The 22,099-nt window shown below is 48.1% G+C and overlaps 1 protein-coding gene across 1 annotated transcript; it reads left to right on the top strand.

The window, feature by feature from the left end:
• The first annotated feature begins 550 nt into the window (after nt 1-550).
• On the top strand, nt 551-9,769 carry CLRN3 (clarin 3). Its single transcript, XM_063406442.1, has 3 exons — nt 551-779; nt 7,415-7,594; nt 9,462-9,769. The coding sequence occupies exons 1-3, from the start codon at nt 551-553 to the stop codon at nt 9,734-9,736; spliced, it is 684 nt and encodes a 227-aa protein (XP_063262512.1). The 3' UTR covers nt 9,737-9,769.
• Nucleotides 9,770-22,099: the final 12,330 nt, after the last annotated feature.

Here is a 22,099-nt window from a genome sequence, read left to right on the forward strand (position 1 = left end):
AGAACCTCCTCACCCCACTAAAGCCCAAGACCAACACAGTGTTTTCTGAAATGTGAAGAATTTGAGATGTTTCCCATGGGATGGGTGGGTAGCTCCTTGGGCAAGCTGGGAATCTGAACAGAGGAGGAACATTTTACACCTTTATCATAACGTATTAGACAGAGATGAGATATAGATTGGCAGATTCCAGCCTGGCTGTCAGGATTTTAAGAGGAAAAAGCAAGGAATTGAGAACTGTCCCAGGGGGAGCTGGGAACGTGCCAGCTCCAGGCTCTGGATGAATCCCGAGCTGGGATCTGGGAAGTGACGCTTTGGCAAGGACCATAAATCATCCATGGACATTTCCAGAGGCCTTTGGTTGTCACCGTGGCAACACTTTTTCCCCAGAGCAAAGTTCAATTATTTTACATTTTTATTGCCACTGCTGTTTGTTTAAAGTTTACCAGGATGACTTTGTGCTCGGACAGCGCCGCGGAGGAATCACCCTCATGGTAAACGGGACTAAAGGGAACCAAATCCTCTGAACTGAGGGGAAAAAAGCAGTGCAAAGATGCCATCCAGGAAGAAAACCTGCATGTTTGCCTCTGCTTTCTGTACCTGTGTGAGCTCCTTCGTGGTGATCTGTGTGGTGCTGGCCACGCCGCAGTGGGTGAGCAGCGAGGTTCGCTTCTCGCGCACCGGCTCCAACGTCACCGTCAGCCTCCAGTACGGCCTCTTCAGGGGCACCTGCGAGCAGTTCGTGGATGCAGGGCTCCAGGTGTCCGAAACCACCTTCCAAGGTAAGTGCTGGCACACCTGGGACTGGATCACAGCATCCCAGACTGGTTTGGGTTCGGAGGGAGCTAAAATCCCCCCCAGTGCCACCCCTGCCATGTCAGGGACACCTCCCACTGTCCCAGGCTGCTCCAACCTGGCCTTGGGCACTGCCAGGGATCCAGGGGCAGCCACAGCTGCTCTGGGCACCTTGTGCCAGTCCTTATATCTAATTTAAATCCATATCTCATATTTTAAATCTACTTACAATGATGTAAGATGGATACATCCATCAGCGGCACGAGTGAGAAGATCTTAGGTTTGGGTTGGATATCAGGAAGGAATTGGACTGGCCTTGGACACTTCCAGGGATCCAGGAGCAGCCACAGCCTCCCTTGGAAACCCATTCCAGGGCATCAGCATCCTCACAGGGAGGAATTCCTTCCCAATATCCAAGCCAAACCTAAGATCTTCTCACTCGTGCTGCTGACAGGGGTATCCATCTTACAATATTGTAAGTGAGAAGAGGAATTTAAGTGGGGGATTAAAGGGGTATAAAATAAGAGCCCTAAAAAAGCACAGAAATTCAACAATAACGACTTATCACCTGTGACCTTGGAACAAGGGAAAAATTACAAAATGGGAGCTTTCTGTCAAATCGACTTTGATTTTCAGAAGTTCAGTGAGAAAGAGAACAGCAACACTCATCAGTTAATTAAGGGATTTACAAACTTCATTCACCTTCCAGGGCTGGGTTTTTTTTAATTTCATGATGTTAATTTATTGTCTTGACTTTAAACATTTTGCCACCTACTACTGAATTAGCACCGTTTTGATAGAGAAAAGTTTCCTGCTGCAGGAAAAAGAACAAAACACACAAAACAACACCCAAGGGTAGATAAACTCAAAAGCTGCTGCAAGGATCAAGGGTTTGCACTTATTTTATCTGCCTTGCTGCCTCATCAAGTTCAGGGTAATAATGCTGGTGACACATGGAAAGGTAGAAAAGCACTCAACAGAAAGCTACCAAAAATAGGAGCAGGTCAAGCAATTTTGAAATGTGAGATATGGATTTAAATTAGATATAAGGACTGGTACAGGGTGCCCAGAGCAGCTGTGGCTGCCCCTGGATCCCTGGCAGTGCCCAAGGCCAGGCTGGACACTGGGGCTGGAGTAGCCTGGGACAGTGGGAGGTGTCCCTGCCATGGCAGGGGTGGCACTGGGGGGGATTTAAACTCCCTCCGAACCCAAACCAATCTGGGATTTTAAGACGCTTTAAGAAATAATTTCATTTTTTGGTAGGCTGTTGTGGGATATCCCAACAAGGCAGATTTAAACCTCCAGCCTAATAAATGAGGCTCTTCTCCAGCCTAATTTGTTCCTGAAATTGCCCCTGCAGAAACACCTGAATTCCCACGGTGGCAGAGCTGTGTTACACAAATGTCCCCACGTTTAACTGGATCCCCTTTCACTGATGTTCTCATGGAGCCCTGAGCACAGCAGCACTCCCAGCAGGAGGTGCAGCGTGGATTGCTATCGTTACACAACAAGCACAAAATCCCAAATCACTCAATCTGACTTCATTACAGTCACGGCAGAACAATGGAAGCGATTTTTAGAAGAGTAAATAATAATCAGCAAAGAAAATCATTTATGTGTGGTTATAGTTGGCTGAAGCCCCAGACCTGGAGCCATGTGGGCAGCTCTGGCTGATTTTAATTGGGCTCTGTGGGAAAGGTGAGTCCTGCTTGGAGAGCTGATGGCAGAGGAGGATCCGGGCTGGCTGCAGCCCAGGGATTGTGCCCTGCCCTGGTCTAAAGCACCTCCCACAGCCCAGTCCCAGGGCCTGGGCGTTGCCACCAGGTCGATTTTAATTAGAATTAATGAAATGAACTCACAACACTCTGGTATCGGTGAAGGGCTTCAGGTCTCTGCACAATCTGCATTGGTGGTGTTGGGGTTTCCCTCACCAGATCTGGGGGTTTGTGCTTATCATTTATCAAAAGTTGAGAGAATATTTACAAAAAGTGATCTCAACTCTCCCCATCAGTTATTTAGCGATGAACAAAATGAGTGAGCTTCTGGGTTTGTGAGGTTCCTTCCACAGCTGCTGAAGGAAAGTGATCCCTTATCAATAATCTGAATTTCGAGTTGCTCACATCCCTCACTGGTTCTGTCAGTCAGGTATCCAGAATGAGAACAACTTATTTTAAATTAATTGTTAGGCTCTATAATAAGCATGATTGTCTTGGTTTATATTATTTGATAAAGAATTTGCTAAGAAATTCCTTCCCTGGCAGGGTGGGCAGGCCCTGGCACAGGGTGCCCAGAGCAGCTGTGGCTGCCCCTGCATCCCTGGCAGTGCCCAAGGCCAGGCTGGACACTGGGGCTGGAGCAGCCTGGGACAGTGGGAGGTGTCCCTGCCATGGCAGGGGTGGCTCTGGTTTAAGGTCCCTTCCCAGCCAAACCAATCTGTTCTGTCATTCTGTTCCATATATAATTGAAATAGGAAAAATACTTCAGAGAATTCCATACGTTCTCTCTTCATATTCATTTATATTCCTGTCCTCCTAAGACAAGGGATGCATTTGCTTTGCTGATATCCTTAAATAAATGGATTTCCAGCACTATGGAGGAGCAAAGTGCTGAGCTTTCTCCATCCCAACATTCCAGACATCAGCAAGAGGAGTTCCAACCATCCCTTTAAATCTCAGCATGGTTTAAAAGCAGCTGTGCCCTGCCTGGGGGCTCTGCTGTGCACCCCACGTGCATTTCTCAAATGGCACTGTCAGATTTGGGTGTGGGAAAAGAAGGACAATCCCTGAAGGGTAAAGTCAGGAACCTGGGGATTATTTTCAGCAATAACCAAGGTTGACTTTTATCAGTGGCCATTCAAAAGCAAATAATCAACAGCTTTTACAAAGGAAAAAACAACTTATTCTCCAGAAACCACAACATTCAAAGACATTTCCAAGCATAAAGATGAAAGACAAAGGAATTTCATTTGTGGCAGTGCCCTGGGCAAGGAGTGTCAGCCAGGGTGGCTCTTTGCCAGCCTTAAGGGAGCAATAAATCCCTGCAGGCACTCCCCAGGCTCTGGGGATGGACAGGCTGGAGGATGCAGGAGTTATTTCATAACCACACTCCTCAGAGCCTTCCTGAGCTGTTTAAATGCTTTGTCTTAGAGAGGAACCAGCTATGAGTGAATGTCTGTCAGAGGGGGTTTGGTCACAGCTTTGACTGGTCCAAGTCAAACACGCAGAGGTTGGGCCAGGCTCAGGAAGAGCCACACCCAGGGAGTCTGGAATATCAGGATTTATCCAACTGCTGCAGCCAGCAAGGCAACAACACCCAAGGAACCCTTTCCAAATTTCCCTCAGCACAGAGGAACCATTTCACTTTCTGACTTTCTAAAATACATCAAAAAAGCTTGGAAATTGCTGGAATTCATTCGTGTTCTCATCAGTTTTCAGAGATCTCCTGAAAAGTAGGAAGCTCTGTTGAGCTCTCCTGGGATTTTTTTATTTGTTTGGGCTTTTTTCAGTGATTAATTCCTGACGTGTCATAGGTGATTGTAGAGCTGTAAAAGCTGCTGGGGAGGCTGACTAAGCTCAGGGAAAGTCTGGGAAATTCTACCCAAACATGTAAGAATCAAGGATGAAAGACAGAAGAAAATACAGGAAATTAGGTGAGAAATCTGACCAAACCTTGTTTTCATTCTAGAACTGTTGTTTAACACAGATCCAGAGGTTATCCAGCTGCAGGTTACCACTCAAAATATTTGAGTTTGATCCCACTTAAATAGATCAGCTGCTGGAGATTCCTCCTGTTTGCACAGACTGCTTTATTTAGGAATTAAAAGAAACCCAGCTGCCATGAAAAGAGCATTTTCTTTCAAGCCCTCAGCCTTGTGCTGTTGCAGCCACAGCTACGACAGCTGGAGGCTGCCAAAATGCCATCCCCTCAACTGCAGCTCCGTGTCAGAGATAAACAAGATCAATTAGGGGGTGCAAGAGGTGCAGCCAGGCAGCTCTGGAGATTTTCTGAGAGAGAAAATTAAGCGAGGCTGCCAGAGGGGAATTACACAAGCCTGTCTGCTTTGGCTCCAGACTTGTTTCTTCTTCAAGACACAGATCACAGGTGATGGCCGGGCTGCAAGGCTGCCTCAGCCCTGAGTGCAGGGTACAACCTGCCCACTTCCATTTCCTTGAGTGATATCCCCTGGATGCCCTGCTTTCCATTCCTTCCAGGAAAATTGCTTAAATTTATGACTGATTTCCATTACACATCCTTACCTGCCAGTGCCTCAAGCAGAAATTAACTCGTGCTGCAGTATTAGATAAAATGTGAGAGGAATTCTTCTTTTCATTCCTTGCCAACAGCTCTTTTTATTATGTTTATTCCTCTTTATGGGGTTTTTACTATTTTTTTTTCTTTTCTGCTGTGATTTCTCCCAGTTATGCACTGCCTGAATATTTTACAATAATGGCTCTGTTCAAGAACAGCACAGAAAGGGAATTTTTTTACAGAATCCTGTCTCTCACAACATCTATTTGAACAGAGCTCCAAAACATTGTCACTGTATTTGTTACAACATAAAGCACATTACAGTTGTCTTTTCAATCTTCAAATTGAAAGGAGGAAAACAATCCACCTCAACTAAATAACACCTGGAGGGGATTGCATTTGGGGCTGAGTCTCTTGTTACCAGCAACTTATCAAGGAACTGGAAGGATTTAGGTAAAAGTGGTGACAGTTCTGAAGGGTTTGGCCACAAGAGCCGTGGAACTGCAGCAGGGAATGGTCTGGGAATGAGCTGGGGAAGGAGAGGGAGCAGCATCTGGGATCAGGGCCACGTGCCCACAAAGCTCAGCCCTGTGGGAGCCAAATCCTTCCCAAACCCAGCCCTGTCCTGTGGAAATCAGCAGGAGCTGCTCCTTTATTTTAAAAGAAAGGAGCCACTCCTGCCTGCACCAAGTTTTTCCTGCAGGGCATGGAGACAGATCCAGTCAGGAGAGGAGCTCAACCATCCTCATCTGCCCATGGATGGCCAAGCTCAGATTTATTTGTCCTGAGCCATCCAGCAGCAGCTTCAGTGGGCTTTGGGAAGGTTTTCCCTGTCAAATTCATTGCATGCGAGGGACTGCTGCTATTTTAAAAGGAAATACAACTGGAGCAGGGTTTTAAATTGGAGCAGAGGTTTAAATAGGCTTTTGTGGAGGTGACCAGACACTGGCAGAGGAACACCCAGATTTCTGATCCAGTTTAGGCAGAAAATTCCTGTCTGGCCTGGTCCTGAGGAAATTTTTACAGAAGTGTTAAAGAATGGAAGTTTACTACCCAGTTAACTGCAGGATTAGCAGGCAAGGATTTGTTTCAGCCCAGGTACCTTCACCCCATGTGGGATTTAGTCTGGTTGCTGTGTCCCAGCCTCCTGCACTTTCTCCATCCCTGTCCCTTCAGATCAGCCAAACCTCTGCTCATTTGCCTTTAATTACAGCCCTGGCAAGAGGTCATAAGGTTTTCCAAACCCACCAGACTGGGCAGGGCAGGTTATCACAGACTCATGGAATATCAATGTTGGAAAAGCTCTCCAGGATAATCGAGTCCAGCCTTTAACCACGCACCTTGGCAACATTTCCAGGGATGGTGACTCCCAGTTCCAATGCTTGACCACCCTTTTTCTGCGAGCAAACTTTCCCAAATCTCCAATCTAACACCCTCTGCCACAAGCTGGGGCCATCTCCTTGATACCTTTTTCAGGCTCACTTAAAAACAGAGGCCAGACAAGATTAAGGGACTGAAAGCAGATCTATTTAATATATCTTACAGGTACATTTTGGGCAGACACAGCCTCCCCAGGGGGCTGCACACAGAATGGATGATGCTCATGAGTTTTTCAGAGAAAAATAAGTTTGCTCCATTTACATATCAGGGGTTAATCCTCCAATTGCAGCTTCAGGTAATGAGGTTATATTCCCCCAGTTTGCTCTCCTCCAATTCACTTTTATTTACACTTTCTGGGCCCTGAGGCTGTAGGTGATGCCTTGAGAGGCCACCTGGAGCAGAGGCTAGACAGAGTTAAAGGAATAAAGCAGGTATTTATTAAAAGGCCTTTAAAGGATACACCTTGGGCAGTGCAAGAGCCTGGCCAGGGCCACACCCAGGATGGACACTGGTCATGAGTTTTCACACTTTTCTAAGTTTTGGTCCATTTACACATTGGGGTTAATTGTCCAATGACACCTTCAGGTGATGCAGTCCCATCCTCCCAGTTTGCTCCCCTCAATTCCTGTTTGTACTCTTTGGGCCTGAAGCTGCAGTGGTGTCCTTGGGCTGGAAAAGGATTGTTCTGTCTGACTGAGCTGTGAGGAGAACTTCTAACACTTTATATGAAGTTCAGAGTTACAGTCCAACTGCAATGGTTTCACAGCACAGAATCTGGGAAATAGGAAAGCTCAGAGTTAAGGCCTCATTCGGAGTCCGGAGTTTCAGGCCTGTAGGGATTGTTTTGTCTGACTGAGACGCGAGGAGAGCTAACCACACTCTGTGTGGAGTTCAGAGTGACAGGCTAAAGCAGAAAATTGAAAAATTGAAAAGAAGAAAGGCCCAAGTGCCAGGTGCTGTCCCGTGTCCCTGAGCCCTGCCTGCTGTGTTCCAGTGTCGGACGCCCTGCGCAGCGCCGGCGGCAGGGCCCTCAACGTGGCCACCATCACCGTGCTGGTGCTGGCCCTGCTCAGCTCCCTGCTCAGCGCCGGCTTCACCTGCACCAACGCCGTCAGCAACCCCTACCAGACATTCCTGGGACCCGTCGGAGTCTACACCTGGAATTCCCTGTGCGGTGAGTGGCGTTCCTCAAACCCCCAAATTAGGAAATACTAATTTCTGAGCTGCAAGGGGAAACACCTAGAGATGCTCTCTGGGTTTGCTTTGTGACTCTGTCTGCTGGCACAGCTGAAAAACAGCTTTAAAATATGACTAAAAGACATGATACAGCAGTAAAATAATATTTATGTGATGGTATTTACAGGGAGGCAGCAGTTTGGAGGAGTGAGCCATGGCAAAAATTATTTCCCGCTTTAAAAATAAAATTCACGGGCAAAAGGAAGTTTAAACATTCCCTAAACATTAAAAAAAAAAAAAAAAGGAAAAAAAAGTGGAAAAAGGTGTGGAGATGCTGAGTCATTAGAGCTGTGAACGTGTCCAAGAGCTCCTGGAGGTGGAAACCCACATTCCTGCTTGGATTGAGCCTGGCTGCTCCCAACCCTCCCTGTCCTGCTCTGACTGCAGCTCTCACACTCAATTAGTCTCCAGAGGATTAGGTGTTCCTCTAATAATAGGTCTGCACTTGACTGATTTCCTTTTAAGACATCTGATTACAGAGTATTCAGCACAGGTATTTTGGCCTCCAAAAGCTCTGCAGGTCCAGGGAAAATGTGTCCCCAGCAGCATCGCCCTGTCCTGGGGACAAAGCCAGGCCTTGGTGGGAAGGAACAGGGCAGATAATCTTAATTATTGCAAGTACAGGTGGAGGTGTGAAAATCACCCATTTTTTAACACAGATGCTGAAACAGCTGTGAAACACAGTAAAAAAAGTGAACAAAAGCTTAATTAGACAATTTTTCATTTCTGAGACAAGCAGATCATTGTCTCATCCCACAGGAAGGTTTTTCCTGAGCCCAGCACCTGAACCTGCAAGCTCTGACTGAAATGAAAGGACCACGGGCTGGCCAAAATAAATATTGGGCAGAAAATAAATTCTTGTGTTGGCTGAGGGCTGTGGTTACTTTTACCAGCCCTGCAAGTGCTGTGACCTGGAAGTTTATTTTGCTGTGGGTGCATTTTTATGGGAAATCACGCATCATTTAATGTGGGAGGTCATCTTGGAGGTTCCTAATTCTCCTAAATAAAAAATGAAGCTGTTCCAGCATGAGCTGGGCTAGGATGAGGTGCCTGGAGAGAAGGAATGGAACTGTTCCACCAAAGTTCAGAGATTACAGCTCTGTTGGCACGAGGAAAGCAGAGATGCAGCAGCAATATTTAGATAAATGTCAAAGCAACTGAACTTTTACATTTGGGAGGCTGTAAGAAATAGACCCAGGTCTAATAAGACATCACATTTTGGCTTATCCCAGACTCATCCAATAACTCAAGTTGTAAAGAACAGGAGGTCTCCAAGCCTAAACTCTTGGGCCAACCCTGAGCACAGACCAGGATGCTCAGGGCTTTATCCAGTTGTGATATTTATCCAGTTGTGATATTTATCCAGCTGTGATATCTATCCAGTTGTGATATTTTATCCAGCTGTGATATCTATCCAGCTGGTTTTATTTTATCCAACTGTGAGGCTCCAACGCATGAATTTGGGCTCATATCAAACAAACATTTACAAATCACCCAAGGGGTGAATACACGATACTCATCAGCACTAAATTAAATGAAATAAAAAATTGAATTAAATGGCCTTATCTAAGAATAATCAGTGAGAATCTAATAATTTTAGGTTATGCCATCGCCTATATCAAAACATCTGTCACATAGTATTGGGTGGGGCAAAAATTCTTTCCATACCCCATAGTTTACTAATCACAAATATGAGATAAATTGATTAAAATTCCTGGACTGGGACAAGGATTAAAGCAGACTGTAAGTCTCTACAGAAACAGCAGTGCAGTTCCTCCTCTACAATGTGTATTTCTATTTTCCAGGGCTCCTCACGCTCACGGCCATGATCCTTTTCCCTGTGAACGTGGAAGGGAACAGCCTGTCTGAGGAGCTGGCCCGGGGGTGCTCCACCTCCCTGCAGGCACGCCTGGGATCCCAGCACAGCTATGGATATTCCTACTGGATCATGCTGCTCATCATCGTCCTGAACGCTGCCTCTCTCGTCATCATCTATTTCTACGACCACGCCAGCTATTCCAAGAAGAAAGAGCAGGAAAGACCCATAGAAAATGCACCAAAGGACGTGATTCTGTTTTAAGGACGCCTTGGAAAAGGGGTGTGAAGGAAGAGGGCTTCAATGTGGACAGCAAATTTCCCTCTGCTCTGAACCGTGCGCACACTTCCATCCCCAGACTGTTCTGAGGACACAAAGCCTGTTTTGGTTTGAGCTGCCCTCTGGCCTGAGCAGCACGGGCAGAGCCTTTGCTTTGGCTGTGTGGGATTTGGGATCTGGAGGGACAGAAAGGCTGCAAACACCAGGGTCACTGAGGGGCTGCTGCTGTGTTTTCTCCTCGCTCTGCTCAGGGATCTCCTGCAGCTCTGGAGGCTCCTGGACAGGGGAGCACTGAGGCCAAAATCCACAGAACCCAGAGGTGGAGTCCCCATGCCTGGAGGGGTTCACAGCCCTGTGGAGGTGACACTTGGGGACACTGATGGCCCTGGCAGTGCTGGGGAGTGGTTGGACTCCTTGGATTTTACAACCTGAATGATTCAACAGTTCCACGACAGCAGAGGAGCCCAATGTCTGCAGGGTATGAACGCATGGAAATCCTGTCTGACCTTTGGGCACTGCCAGGAGCCAAGGGCAGAGCCACACCTGGGCCAGGCTGCCTCTCCACACATTCCCTGGCACCAGGTGGCCCAGCTGGATTATCTGGGAGGATTCCTGGCCAGGGCCATCCCTTTGCCCGGTTTAATGAGTATTTAACAAGCTCACAAAGACACACGAGTGCAGAACTGCCCAGGACAGGGGAGCTCCCTTCCCATTCCTCCCAGGGAGGTGAGCACTGGGACCTTGGGACAGATCCAAAGTGCAAAGTCCTGCTCAGAGCATGTGCTCAGCACTTCTGCTCCTTTGCCCCTCACCTCTGCAGCCACGACAGACTTCTTTAATCCATTTAAAAAGAAAAAAATCCTCCTTTTCCTCTCCAGTGTGATTTTCAGTCACACTCCATATCTGTCCTGCGATGCAGGAGGTGCTCGTGGACATAAAAAATGCATTTTGAAGGGGGCATAAGGAAACACAAGAGGTGAATCCTCACTATTTATGTCAGAAAAATAAAGTTTGGAGATGAAAGCGGCCAGCACTTTGTGCAGCTGCGCTCTTTGAAAGGAACCAAAGCAATGGGATTTTCCATCCACCTTAAAAGGGTGGTGAGGGTGGAGTGGGGAATAAAACAAAAATAAAAGAGGGTTTCTAAGACAAGAGGGGTGGCACAGGTCAATAAAAGCAGGGCTGATCTTTGCTCTGCATGCCTGGAAGTGTTGGGAAGGGCTGTAAACGTTGTGGTGGAGCCAAACATTTGCCAGTTTTGCTTTGGCTGCAAAAATTTTCACAGTTTCAGCATTTATCTGTCAGTGCTGGGCCCAGCCAGCATCTGTCACACAGCACAGCTCTGCTCAGAGCAGCCCTGAGGAGGAATGGGGTCAGAACACTGCAGGAGGAGCAGGAATTCCAGCTCTGGAAGGTCAGAGTGGCCTGATGGAAGAATGGGGTCACAATAATCCAGAATGAGCAGGAATTCCAGCTCTGGAGAGCTCAGAGTGGCCTGATGGAGGGATGGGGTGAGAATAATCCAGGAGGAGCAGGAATTCCAGCTCTGGAGAGCTCAGAGTGGCCTGATGGAGGGATGGAGTGAGCATAAGTCAGGAGGAGCAGGAATTCCAGCTCTGGAAGGTCAGAGAGGCTCTGTGGAGGGATGGGGTCACAATAATCCAGGAGGAGCAGGAATTCCAGCTCTGGAGAGCTCAGAGTGGCCTGATGGAGGGATGGAGTGAGAATAACGCAGGAGGAGCAGGAATTCCAGCTCTGGAGGGCTCAGAGTGGCTCTGTGGAGGGATGGAGTGAGAATAATGCAGGAGGAGCAGGAATTCCAGCTCTGGAGAGCTCAGAGTGGCCTGATGGAGGGATGGGGTCACAATAACCCAGGAGGAGCAGGAATTCCAGCTCTGGAGAGCTCAGAGTGGCCTGATGGAGGGATGGGGTCACAATAACCCAGGAGGAGCAGGAATTCCAGCTCTGGAGGGCAGGAGCTTCCCCTTGCCTGGGAGTTTCTGCTGCATCTCAACCCTGATTTGGGAAATCAAAGAATTCCTGCTTTTGGGAGCCTGTTGGGAGCGCGTGGCCCTGTTCAAAATCCCTCTGGGGGTCTCTTGTCTGCTGCAGACCCCACAGAGCCGCTGTGTGAGGAGGACTGAGCTGCTGTGATGTGAGTGCCTGATCAAAGGCACCACAGCACTGAAAAAACCAGATTTAAACAGATTTCAACCTGCAGGTGTCTGACAAAGCTACCCTGGGGTTCCTCCTCCGCCTGTTTTGTTTCAAGCTGAGGGCAGAAATTCCCTCCCCAGGCACAGGGAGCTGCTGCATCCACACAGCCCTGCATGGTGAGTGCCCCCAGCCCGGCCAGGCAGAGGGGACACACAGAGCTGGCACTGGCTTGTCACCCAAAAACTCCCAAAACGCTTCCCTAAAACTCCCTGCCAGCGCTGGGGAGTGGCAGCAGAGCACTCTGTGCAGTGGGACTTATAATTTATAAGGCAAGCTATAAATTACATTTATAATCTAAAAAAAGATTATATATTATATATTATATATTATATATTATATATTATATATTATATATTATATATTATATATTATATATTATATATTATATAAAATATAAAATATAAAATATAAAATATAAAATATAAAATATAAAATATAAAATATAAAATAAAAAATAATATACAAGATGTAATCTATAATACATAATATATTATGTATAATATGTGTACTCTATTATATATATTATATATCATATAGTATATATATTCTATTATGTGTGATATATTATATATTCTATTATATATTATAGATAATATAAAAATATATTCTATTTCATAAGATATAAGATAGAAATAATATTCTATAATATTATATATTTTAGATGTATAATATATATTTATTATATTTTATATATGTTATATATATCTATAAAAAGAAGAGTGGCTGCCCCTGGATCCCTGCAAGTGTCCAAGGCCAGGTTGGAGCCCCCTGGGATGGTGGGAAGCGTCCCTGCCCCTGGAACTGGCTGAGTTTAGGGTTCCATCCATCCCCAAACCCTTCTGTAATTTATTTAATCCCAGTCTCAGGCTCTCCTCCCTTTCACCCCCACCCCAGCCCGCCCCAGGGCAGCCAGAGGAATATTCATTTGCAGCTCTCTGATACCCCATAACAGGAATCACTGGCTGTGTCTGATCCTGGGCCTGATTTCGAGCATTGATTGGCAATTCCAGCAGCTCTGGCAGCAGCAGGGATTTCTGAGCACGGGAGCTGCTGGCTCTTCAGTGGAACAGCTCCTGGGGGACAGGGATTGCTTTTATTGACTCCGTCTCTGCCTCTGGGCAGCAGCAGAGCTGCCCTGCCTCTCATTTCCCCTGGAATTGTGAATTAACCAGCCCTGCTGTGCTGCCCAGGAGCGGTGCCCACATCAGAAATGATTGCGTTTGCCTGCCTGGAGCTTTGCAGTGTCTTTTGAAATGTTTTCAGCTGCTGCCAAGCATTAGGGGGACTCTTGATAGACCAGGTATTGAGGCTCCTCCGTGGGTTCAGTTTTTTATTCCAGTTTTTTCCCAGTTTTTATTCCCGTTTCCCTGCCGGCTGTTTGCTCCGGGAGCCATCAGAGGGCAGCAGGCTCCTTCCTAGGATTCCTTGGCTTTGCATTCCGGATTTATTTTGATGAAAAGTGGACGGCGACAATTAGGGGAGTGACAGGGAGAACTTGCCTGACTCTGGGTGCCAGGGAATGTTTTATTTCTCCTCCCTAAAACTCACAAAAAAGAAAAGTGTTTTCCGATTTACATTAATTTTAAGGCTCTGATTTACATCCCAGCTCTGTGGGAATGAGCACAGGGGATGGAATAGAGTTGTGGGTTCCTGGGAAAAGTTTTTGGCTATTCCTGATGTTATGTTATATATAATAATAAGAGGAATCTTGCCCCAAAAAAGCCCAGAGGAAAGTGAAAATACAATCTTTTTTAAAAATTAATTAGAACTGGCAAAGTTGTTGGTTAATAATGGTCAGAAATACAAATTCAAAAAGAAAATGGTTTTTATGCAGCCCAAATCTGACAAACAAGGATAAAAATATTGAGTTTTGCAAAGGCAACCAAGACAATGTTCATTTATATTTCTTGATCAATACAAGTGTGAGCAAAACCATCATCTCAAATAAGAATAGAACTGTATCTCTCAAAAATATTTCATAAACATGATTATTTCTTCCCTGGGTATAAGAAAGAGAGAATATATCAGTGGTGGATACCATCAATTATTTGCTGCTTTTGTTAAATCTCCAAGAAAATAAACCAGAACCCACCCAAGCTCCAATCCCCTCCTCTCCCTCCACTCTGCTCCCTCTGTCCTGCCCTCACAAGCTCAGGCTTGCTCAAGTGCCCACATCTCCTGCAGTTTGAAATAAACTGCTTTTATTTCCCCTAAACTGGAAAACAAAACTTTGCACAGGGGAGAAAACACAAAAATATAATTCAGAGCCACATGGAAATGGCCACATCAAAGAAGCTTTAAATGTTATTTTCAGCCTCCTCTGTTACAGCTATCACAGAGCTCCCTGCAGATCTGAGATGATATTGGATTTTAATAACACCTCTGGGTTTAATGTGAGCTAATGAATGAAACCTGCCCACGGTTGGGAAAGGATCCTGCCAGCGAGGGGAAATTCAAATTATTCCTCTGCAGCCAGAGGGGGACTCCTGCTCATCTGGAAATGCTTCCATCACTGGAAACAAAGGAAAAGGAGCTGCAGCTGCTGGTTATTCTGCAGGGACTATTCAGCTGGTTTTTAATGAAATGCAGGTTGAGAACAGTTTTTAGGCAATTTTTGCACAGGTAAGGCTGATGGAAAATACAAGATGCAGGAGAGAATCCAAGCCCTCAGTCAAAGAGGGTGCAGCAGGTGCGTGGAGTCAGGGGCAAGAAAGGGCTTGAAAAGGGCAGAACATTCTGGATTTCCTCAAAAAGATTTTAAAGGAGAGCCAGGGAACAGAGCATTGACCTTTTCTGCAGATAATTCACTTCATCCCTCTGTTCTCTGAGGAAGATGTCATCACTTATTCCACAAAACCCTCCCTGGCATGGACTCGCAAGAATGAAGCCCAGAGGTTGATTCCATCATTTCTATTGATTTATTACACCTGTCCAAACCAATTTCAAGAGGAAATCTTCTTTCTCTCTTGGAAGCTCTGCCCTGGCAAGGCTGCAGAGAGCCTCTGGATCACACGGAAAACATTCCCTGGCAATTCTAAAACCCAACAAAAGGACAGACCAACACAGTTTTTGTCCACAGTCCCGTGCCCGAGATGAATTTTGATGCAAATTTGTTCATCTGGAAGTGATAAAGCAGCCTGAAGAAGGGTTTATTTGGATTTCTCTCTCCAGCTGGAGCTGCTTGTTAGTGTTCATTCAGGCTGAGAGCACTTTTCTTCTCATCTGGGGGTTTTATTGCCCCAGGCTGGGAGAAAAGACCCCTCAGATGTTATAACAGCAGATAAATCATTTCAGGGATTTAGTTACAGCTGGCAAAATTAAACCCCTGCATTTTCAACACTTAAAAAGTTCATTTCAGTGGCACACCAGCCTAAAACTTCCATAAATAAATGTGGGACGTATCTTGGACTATAAACTTGGAATATAAATGTTTAATTGGTGCTTTTGTGCAGGGGCTGACCCTCCTCCTCCCCCAGTGCTGGGCAGGATCTGAGTCTGCACAGATCTCTGCAGGGAATGGGAAAATGCTCCTGACATTCCCAGGGATGGGAAAAGGCACCTGAAATTCCCAGGGAATGGGAAAATGCATCTAAAATTGCCAGGGATGGGAAAATGCTCCTGATATTCCCAGGGAATGAGAAAATGCATCTGGCTTTCTCAGGGAATGGGAAAATACACCTGAAATTCCCAGGGATGAGAAACTGCTCCTGATATTCCCAAGGATGGAAGAATACACCTAAAATTCCCAGGGAAACGGAGAATGCCCCTAAAATTCTCAGGGATGGGAAAATGCTCCTGACTTTCCTAGGGAATGGGAAAATGCACCTGAAATTCCCAGGGATGGACCTAAACTTCCCAGGGGATGGGAAAATGAACCTGACATGGCCAGGCAGAATTTGTTCATCCCAAAGATCAGCACAAGGCTCAAACACAGGAAACCACTCTGCTTTTTCTGCTGCTGCAGGATAAAACCTGTCCAAATTACAGTGAAAAAATAAAAATAAAAATAAAAATAAAAATAAAAATAAAAATAAAAATAAAAATAAAAATAAAAATAAAAATAAAAATAAAAATAAAAATAAAAATAAAAATAAAAATAAAAATAAAAATAAGTTTCATTGCAGCTGCACTTTGGTTGAAAACTCCTTTTTCCTGAGGGAAATCCTGGTGCATAACAAGGATTTATCACAGACAAGTGTTGGAGCAGAGGGAAAATTGAAAAGGGAAAAAAGGAGAAGTAAATCTGATTTATCACATCCTGTTTGCATTTGTGATGGGCTCCTCCTGAGTGATAATCACACTGAAAATAGAGATTTATTGCTTTTGCAACTGGATTAAAATAGAAGTGAGATTAAAATAACAGCAATTAGAGCCAGGAAAATAATTCATACTCGTTGCTGAAGAAGTGAAACCTCCAGCTCTGCTCTCCAGCTGCTGCTGCCTGCCCCTGCCCAGCCAGGGGGCATTCCCTGTGGTTTTGGGGGAATTTTCCATTATCCAGGTTAATCCAGGGGACACCCCACAGGCACTGCTTGCACACAACCAAAATCCCCCGATTTTGGGGGGGATAGCCAGGCTCTGCCCAGCCCTGTTTGGGAGGAAAAGCTGCCAGGGCTGAGGAGGGATGGGGCTGTTTTTTGGAAACTTCCAACCCCAAGCTGGGCTCAAAGCACAGCCCCAAAGTCAAATGTTCAAAGGTGCAAACTCCCCTTTCACGCCCTGCATCGCTGCCCATTCCCCAAATCCTGATTTATGAGGCTTGAACAGCCCCAAATTCAAATGTTCAAAGGTGCAAACTCCCCCTTCACGCCCTGCATCGCTGCCCATTCCCCAAATCCTGATCTCTGAGGCTTGGACAGCCCCTGCTGTTCCTTATTTAGGCCAACACGCTGTCCCAGAGCACAGGAACCCTGGATATCGATCCTGCTGGACAAAGGAGCAGCCCAGATCTCCTTTCCATGGGTTTATCCGTGAATAACCAGCCCAGGCTGTTGTTTCCTTGCCGGGGCTGCAGGGAGGAACACCCTGGGCAGCTCAGCACAGCCCTCCCTGCCCCTGGAGCCACCGATCCTACAGAAAACTCCCATTTCTGCAGCACACAGCGTCCCTGTCACGCTGGTCCTGCCGCTGCCCCGGGGCCTCCGCCCGCTGCTGTCTCCTCCTGCAATTCCCGCTGTCCAACTCCTCTCGCAGGCGGGGATCGGGAGCTGCCTTTGCCTGCGGACAGCAGCAGCGCCGGGGCGGCCCCGCTATGCGAGCATCGCCCCGGGCACAGCCTCGGGCATCGCTCCGGGCATCGCCCCGAGCATCGCCCCGAGCATCGCCCCGAGCATCGCCCCGAGCATCGCCCCGAGCATCGCCCCGAGCACCGCCCCGGGCATCACCCCGGGCATCGCTCCGGGCATCGCCCCGAGCATCGCCCCGGGCATCGCCCCGAGCACCGCCCCGGGCATCACCCCGGGCATCGCTCCGGGCATCGCCACGAGCATCGCCCCGAGCATCGCCCCGAGCACCGCCCCGGGCATCACCCCGGGCATCACCCCGAGCATCGCCCCGAGCACCGCCCCGGGCATCACCCCGGGCATCACCCCGAGCATCGCCCCGGGCATCGCCCCGAGCATCGCCCCGGGCATCGCCCCGAGCATCGCCCCGGGCATTGCCCCGAGCCTTACCCGGCTCGCCCTCGGCCCGCGCCCCCTCCTGAAGCCCCGGCGGAGGGACAGGAGGGTTCTGCCCGCCCCGCCCCACCGGTGGAAGGGGCAGTCCCGGTGGAAGGGGCAGCCCCGGTGGAAGGGGCAGCCCCGATGGAAGGGGCAGCCCCGGTGGGTGTCTGAGCGCGCAGCCGGGCGCTGTGCACGGCCACAGCGCCGAGTACGAGCCGGGCGGCGGGGCCGGGCACAGCGGGACAAGGGCGGGCATCCCCTCCCGGTGCCCAGCACGGCCCCGGAGGGCGGGCACGGAGCGGCTGCGGGGCCGCGGGGGGAGCCGAGCATCCCGCAGCATCCCGCAGCGTCCCGCAGCATCCCGCAGCATCCCGCAGCATCCCGCAGCATCCCGCAGCATCCCGCAGCATCCCGCAGCATCCCGCGGCTCCCGGGCCGGGGCGCTGCATGGCCCGGGACCGCTCGGAGCCAGCCCGCTGGAATAGCAGGGCACCCTCGGGACCCCAGGGACACCCTCGGGACCCCTGGGCACCCTCGAGACCCCAGGGCCACCCTCGGGACCCCAGGGACACCCTCGGGACCCCAGGGCACCCTTGGGACCCCAGGGCTACCCTCCCGCCGCCCCCGAGGGTCCCGCCCCGCAGGGGCGGGGGCAGACAGGGGCCAGGATGAACCGGGGGAGTTTGGGGACGGGAACCGCGGGGAGCTGAGCAAAGCAAGGACGGGAAATGTTGGAGAGACCCCAGAGGATGAGCAGAGGGATGGAGCAGCTCTGCTGGGAGGAAACGCTGGGATTGTTCAGCCTGGAGAGGGAAAACTTCGAGGTGACCTCACCTTTGGGTGAGCTCCCAGTGCCTGAAGGAGCTGCAGGAAAACAGGAGGGAAATGACAAAGGATGGAGCAGCAGGAAAAGGGGGGATAGCTTTAAAATGACAGAGAGGAGGCTTGGATGGGATGTAAGGAAAAAATTCTTTACTCAGAGGGTGGGCAGGCCCTGGCACAGGGTGCCCAGAGCAGCTGTGGCTGCCCCTGGATCCCTGGCAGTGCCCAAGGCCAGGCTGGACACTGGGGCTGGAGCAGCCTGGGACAGTGGGAGGTGTCCCTGCCATGGCAGGGGGGGCACTGGGTGGGATTTAAGGTTCTTTGCAACTCAAACCACCCCGGGATTCCAAAATTCTTTGAAAAGATAAAGAGAAAAGGGAAGAGCAGACCTGGCTGATCCCACTTTCTGTGTCCTTCCAACAAAGGGAGCAAAATCTCACAGCCATGGGAACTTCGTCCTGCAGTGAGGAAATTACCAGGAAATCAGGGACAAAGTTAGGTAAACATCTTTTTTTCTAAACAAAAGATGTTTAGAAGTAGAAATTAGAAATAACCAATTTTTTATCACAAGGTTTATCTGAATATCAGTTACTTCAGACCTTAAATCTCAGCAGTGTGAGGGGAGATATTCCTTCCATTTCAGTGAAACGAGTTCAGGAGAGGATTTGATGCCAAATATTGTTTCATTTCCCTGCTCTCAGTGATCACCTGGGGACATCCAGCAGAAAAATTGACCCCAGGTATTGCAGGCACGGATGCTGCTGGTTTATTTTCTGTGGCATTGCTTGTCTGTGTTATTATTTATTTTAGTCCTTGCCTAGGGGCAAACTTGGGCTGAACTTCTGAGGAAGTTGGAGACATTGCCCATGCGAACAAGAGAATTTGATTCATGTATTTCCTAAATATCCCAATTTACAAGAGAGGTCGTTAGACTGTCCCCTTCTCAGCGGAGCTGACATCCGATGACTCAAAAATGCACATTTTTGTTAATGCTGCCTTGGTTTCGCTTGTTTTCCCCGGGAAGCAGCAGTCCCTGGGAAACTCCCAAACACAATTTAACCCTCTGATGATCCGCTAACTCACAGGAAAAAAAAAATCTCCCGCTATGGAATGCGGAGCTTCCTACAACTTTTTCCTCCTTATTTTTGCGCTTCACCTGGATTCACCAATGTGCGCGGTGTCACCGCCCAGTGGCTTTGCGGCTCTCACGGGGTTTTAAACCCTGCGGCCGCTCACCAGGAGCTTTTCCAGCGGCTTTTCCAGCCGGAAAATCCACTCCAGTCCCGGGGGATGCTCCGGACGAATAACGCGGCTCCCTGAGCCGCCGGTCCGGAGTGATCCCGGCTCATCCCGGGGACAGCGGGGACCGGGAATCGCGGGGACCGGGAATTGCGGGCTGGCGATGCCACCTAGCGGCACTGGGACCCGCTCCTGCTGCTGCTGCTGCTGCTGGCACCGATCCCTGCCACAAATCCCCAAAACGGGGCTGGGAGGGGCAGCAGGGAATTCCAGGCGGATTCCAGCCAGGGAGGGGCTGCGAGGGACCCTCAAGCTCATCCCACTTCCACTGCCCCGGGTTGCTTCCTCTTGTGACCCCCGGAAAGAAAACAGACCCAAATGATAATTATTGCATTTCAGAAATACCTAAACCCAACTAAAATAGCTTTTATATCATCACTTTTATAACTTTTTCATGCATAACAGAATTCCATTTTCCACCTCCCATATTTCCTGATCTTGGAGAATGTGTGTATAAAAATAAATGTTGTATAAAAGAGGACATACAAATATTCTGAAGTTCTGTACAGTGCCTTTCTCATTCCCATTTTATTTTCTATTTTGCTTCAGGGAATTTGGGTATGAGATATTTAAATTTTCTAGTGTTCATACCTGTTGGTATGAAGTGTCTCCAGTTTGTGGAATTCTGGGGGTGCAACATCTTTTACCAAGGAAAAATGCAAATAAATAATATCTATTAATTGCAGGAAAAAAGGTTTAATTAATTATATGCAAGCGAGCTGCTTGTTTAGGAATATATGGCCCAAAAAGTAGCAGGAATCTTCCACAAGTCAGTTCATGTAAAGTACATCAGTGGTGGGGGAAAGGAAAGGAAAGGAAAGGAAAGGAAAGGAAAGGAAAGGAAAGGAAAGGAAAGGAAAGGAAAGGAAAGGAAAGGAAAGGAAAGGAAAGGAAAGGAAAGGAAAGGAAAGGAAAGGAAAGGAAAGGAAAGGAAAGGAAAGGAAAGGAAAGGAAAGGAAAGGAAAGGAAAGGAAAGGAAAGGAAAGGAAAGGAAAGGAAAGGAAAGGAAAGGAAAGGAAAGGAAAGGAAAGGAAAGGAAAGGAAAGGAAAGGAAAGGAAAGGAAAGGAAAGGAAAGGAAAGGAAAGGAAAGGAAAGGAAAGGAAAGGAAAGGAAAGGAAAGGAAAGGAAAGGAAAGGAAAGGAAAGGAAAGGAAAGGAAAGGAACTATTCTATTACCAAGGAAAATCTTGGTGTTTGTAAGGACAGAATGGAGAAACTGAAGGATTTCCTCTCCGTACTTATAGAAACCACCACATTTGTCCCCACATTCCCAACCATTTCTCGTGCTGTCCCTGGGGGTCCTGCAGCAGTTTCCCTGCAGAGAGGGAAGTGCTTGAGGAGCATCCCCTGATCCCCCCAAAATCCCCATCATTGATTTGGGAGCGCTGGAATTTCCCATCCATCATTCACAGGTTATTAATTCCTGCAAAATGCCCTTTTCATGGGAGGGCAGAGCAGGGAATGTCTCCTCAGGGAGCTGCTGGGGGTCTGAAGTCCCTGTGAGGGTTTCCATGGTGCTCTGGGGTTTATTCCCGGGTTTCCTGTGCTGGCACAGGGACAAGCCCCCTTTGTCTCTCCATGGATCCCAGAGGGGTCCTGGAGCTGCAGATCTGCTCAGCCAGGGATCCCAGCTTGGCCATCTCCATCTCCACCCAAACTCCACCCAAATATCGAGCAAGCTGCTGCTGCTGGTGTCACAGACACGACAAAACCTCCTTCCTGCAGCTGCTGCTGGAGGCTGCAGCATTCCCAAACCCCACTGGAAGTGTCCTTGCTCTCCATCCTCCTCCTGCAGGGATCTCTGTGCCTCTGCTCCCTGGGCTGACCTGGAGCCCCCTGTGCCCACCCGGGGGAAAGGTGATTGAGCACTGGGGGCTCTCTGGTCTCTTTTTGGGAGCTGTAAAATAGGAGAGAGTTTAATTTCCTGCGGATTTATGGATCTTTGGGGTCCACTGCTGTGGAGCTGTATTTGGATTTACAATCTCTGGTGGCTGTTCTGAGCCCAAACCAAGTGGTTTGACCCAGCCTGGGTCAGATTTCATGAGGGTTTTACTGATCAGCTGAGATCTTCCCTAAAAACCTCCCTGCCAGTGTTTGTACTCTCACCTTTATCACATTTGACTCTGCCTTGGAGAGTCTGAACTCTTCATGAACTCTGTCCTTCCTAACCCCATGATTTCTATGATTCTATGATTTTTCAAGTGGTCTAAAAATAATAAATCAACAGCTGAAAGCAAATCTGATTTCACTGAGACCAAATATTACCAATATTACCTCTGACTCGTGTCTGCCTTGCATTTAACCCAGGGTTTGTTGTTGAAGTGAGATTTGTTTCATTGCAGAACTG

The sequence above is a fragment of the Prinia subflava genome, chromosome 9, assembly GCF_021018805.1.
Source record: "Prinia subflava isolate CZ2003 ecotype Zambia chromosome 9, Cam_Psub_1.2, whole genome shotgun sequence".
Taxonomy (NCBI): domain Eukaryota; kingdom Metazoa; phylum Chordata; class Aves; order Passeriformes; family Cisticolidae; genus Prinia; species Prinia subflava.

Bases quoted from the DNA above. Each gene is read 5' to 3' on its own strand.
- CLRN3 (XM_063406442.1), top strand. From the start codon at position 551: ATGCCATCCAGGAAGAAAACCTGCATGTTTGCCTCTGCTTTCTGTACC. The intron at 780-7,414 runs GTAAGTGCTGGC...GCTGTGTTCCAG, and splicing joins GTCCGAAACCACCTTCCAAG to TGTCGGACGCCCTGCGCAGC. The intron at 7,595-9,461 runs GTGAGTGGCGTT...TCTATTTTCCAG, and splicing joins CACCTGGAATTCCCTGTGCG to GGCTCCTCACGCTCACGGCC.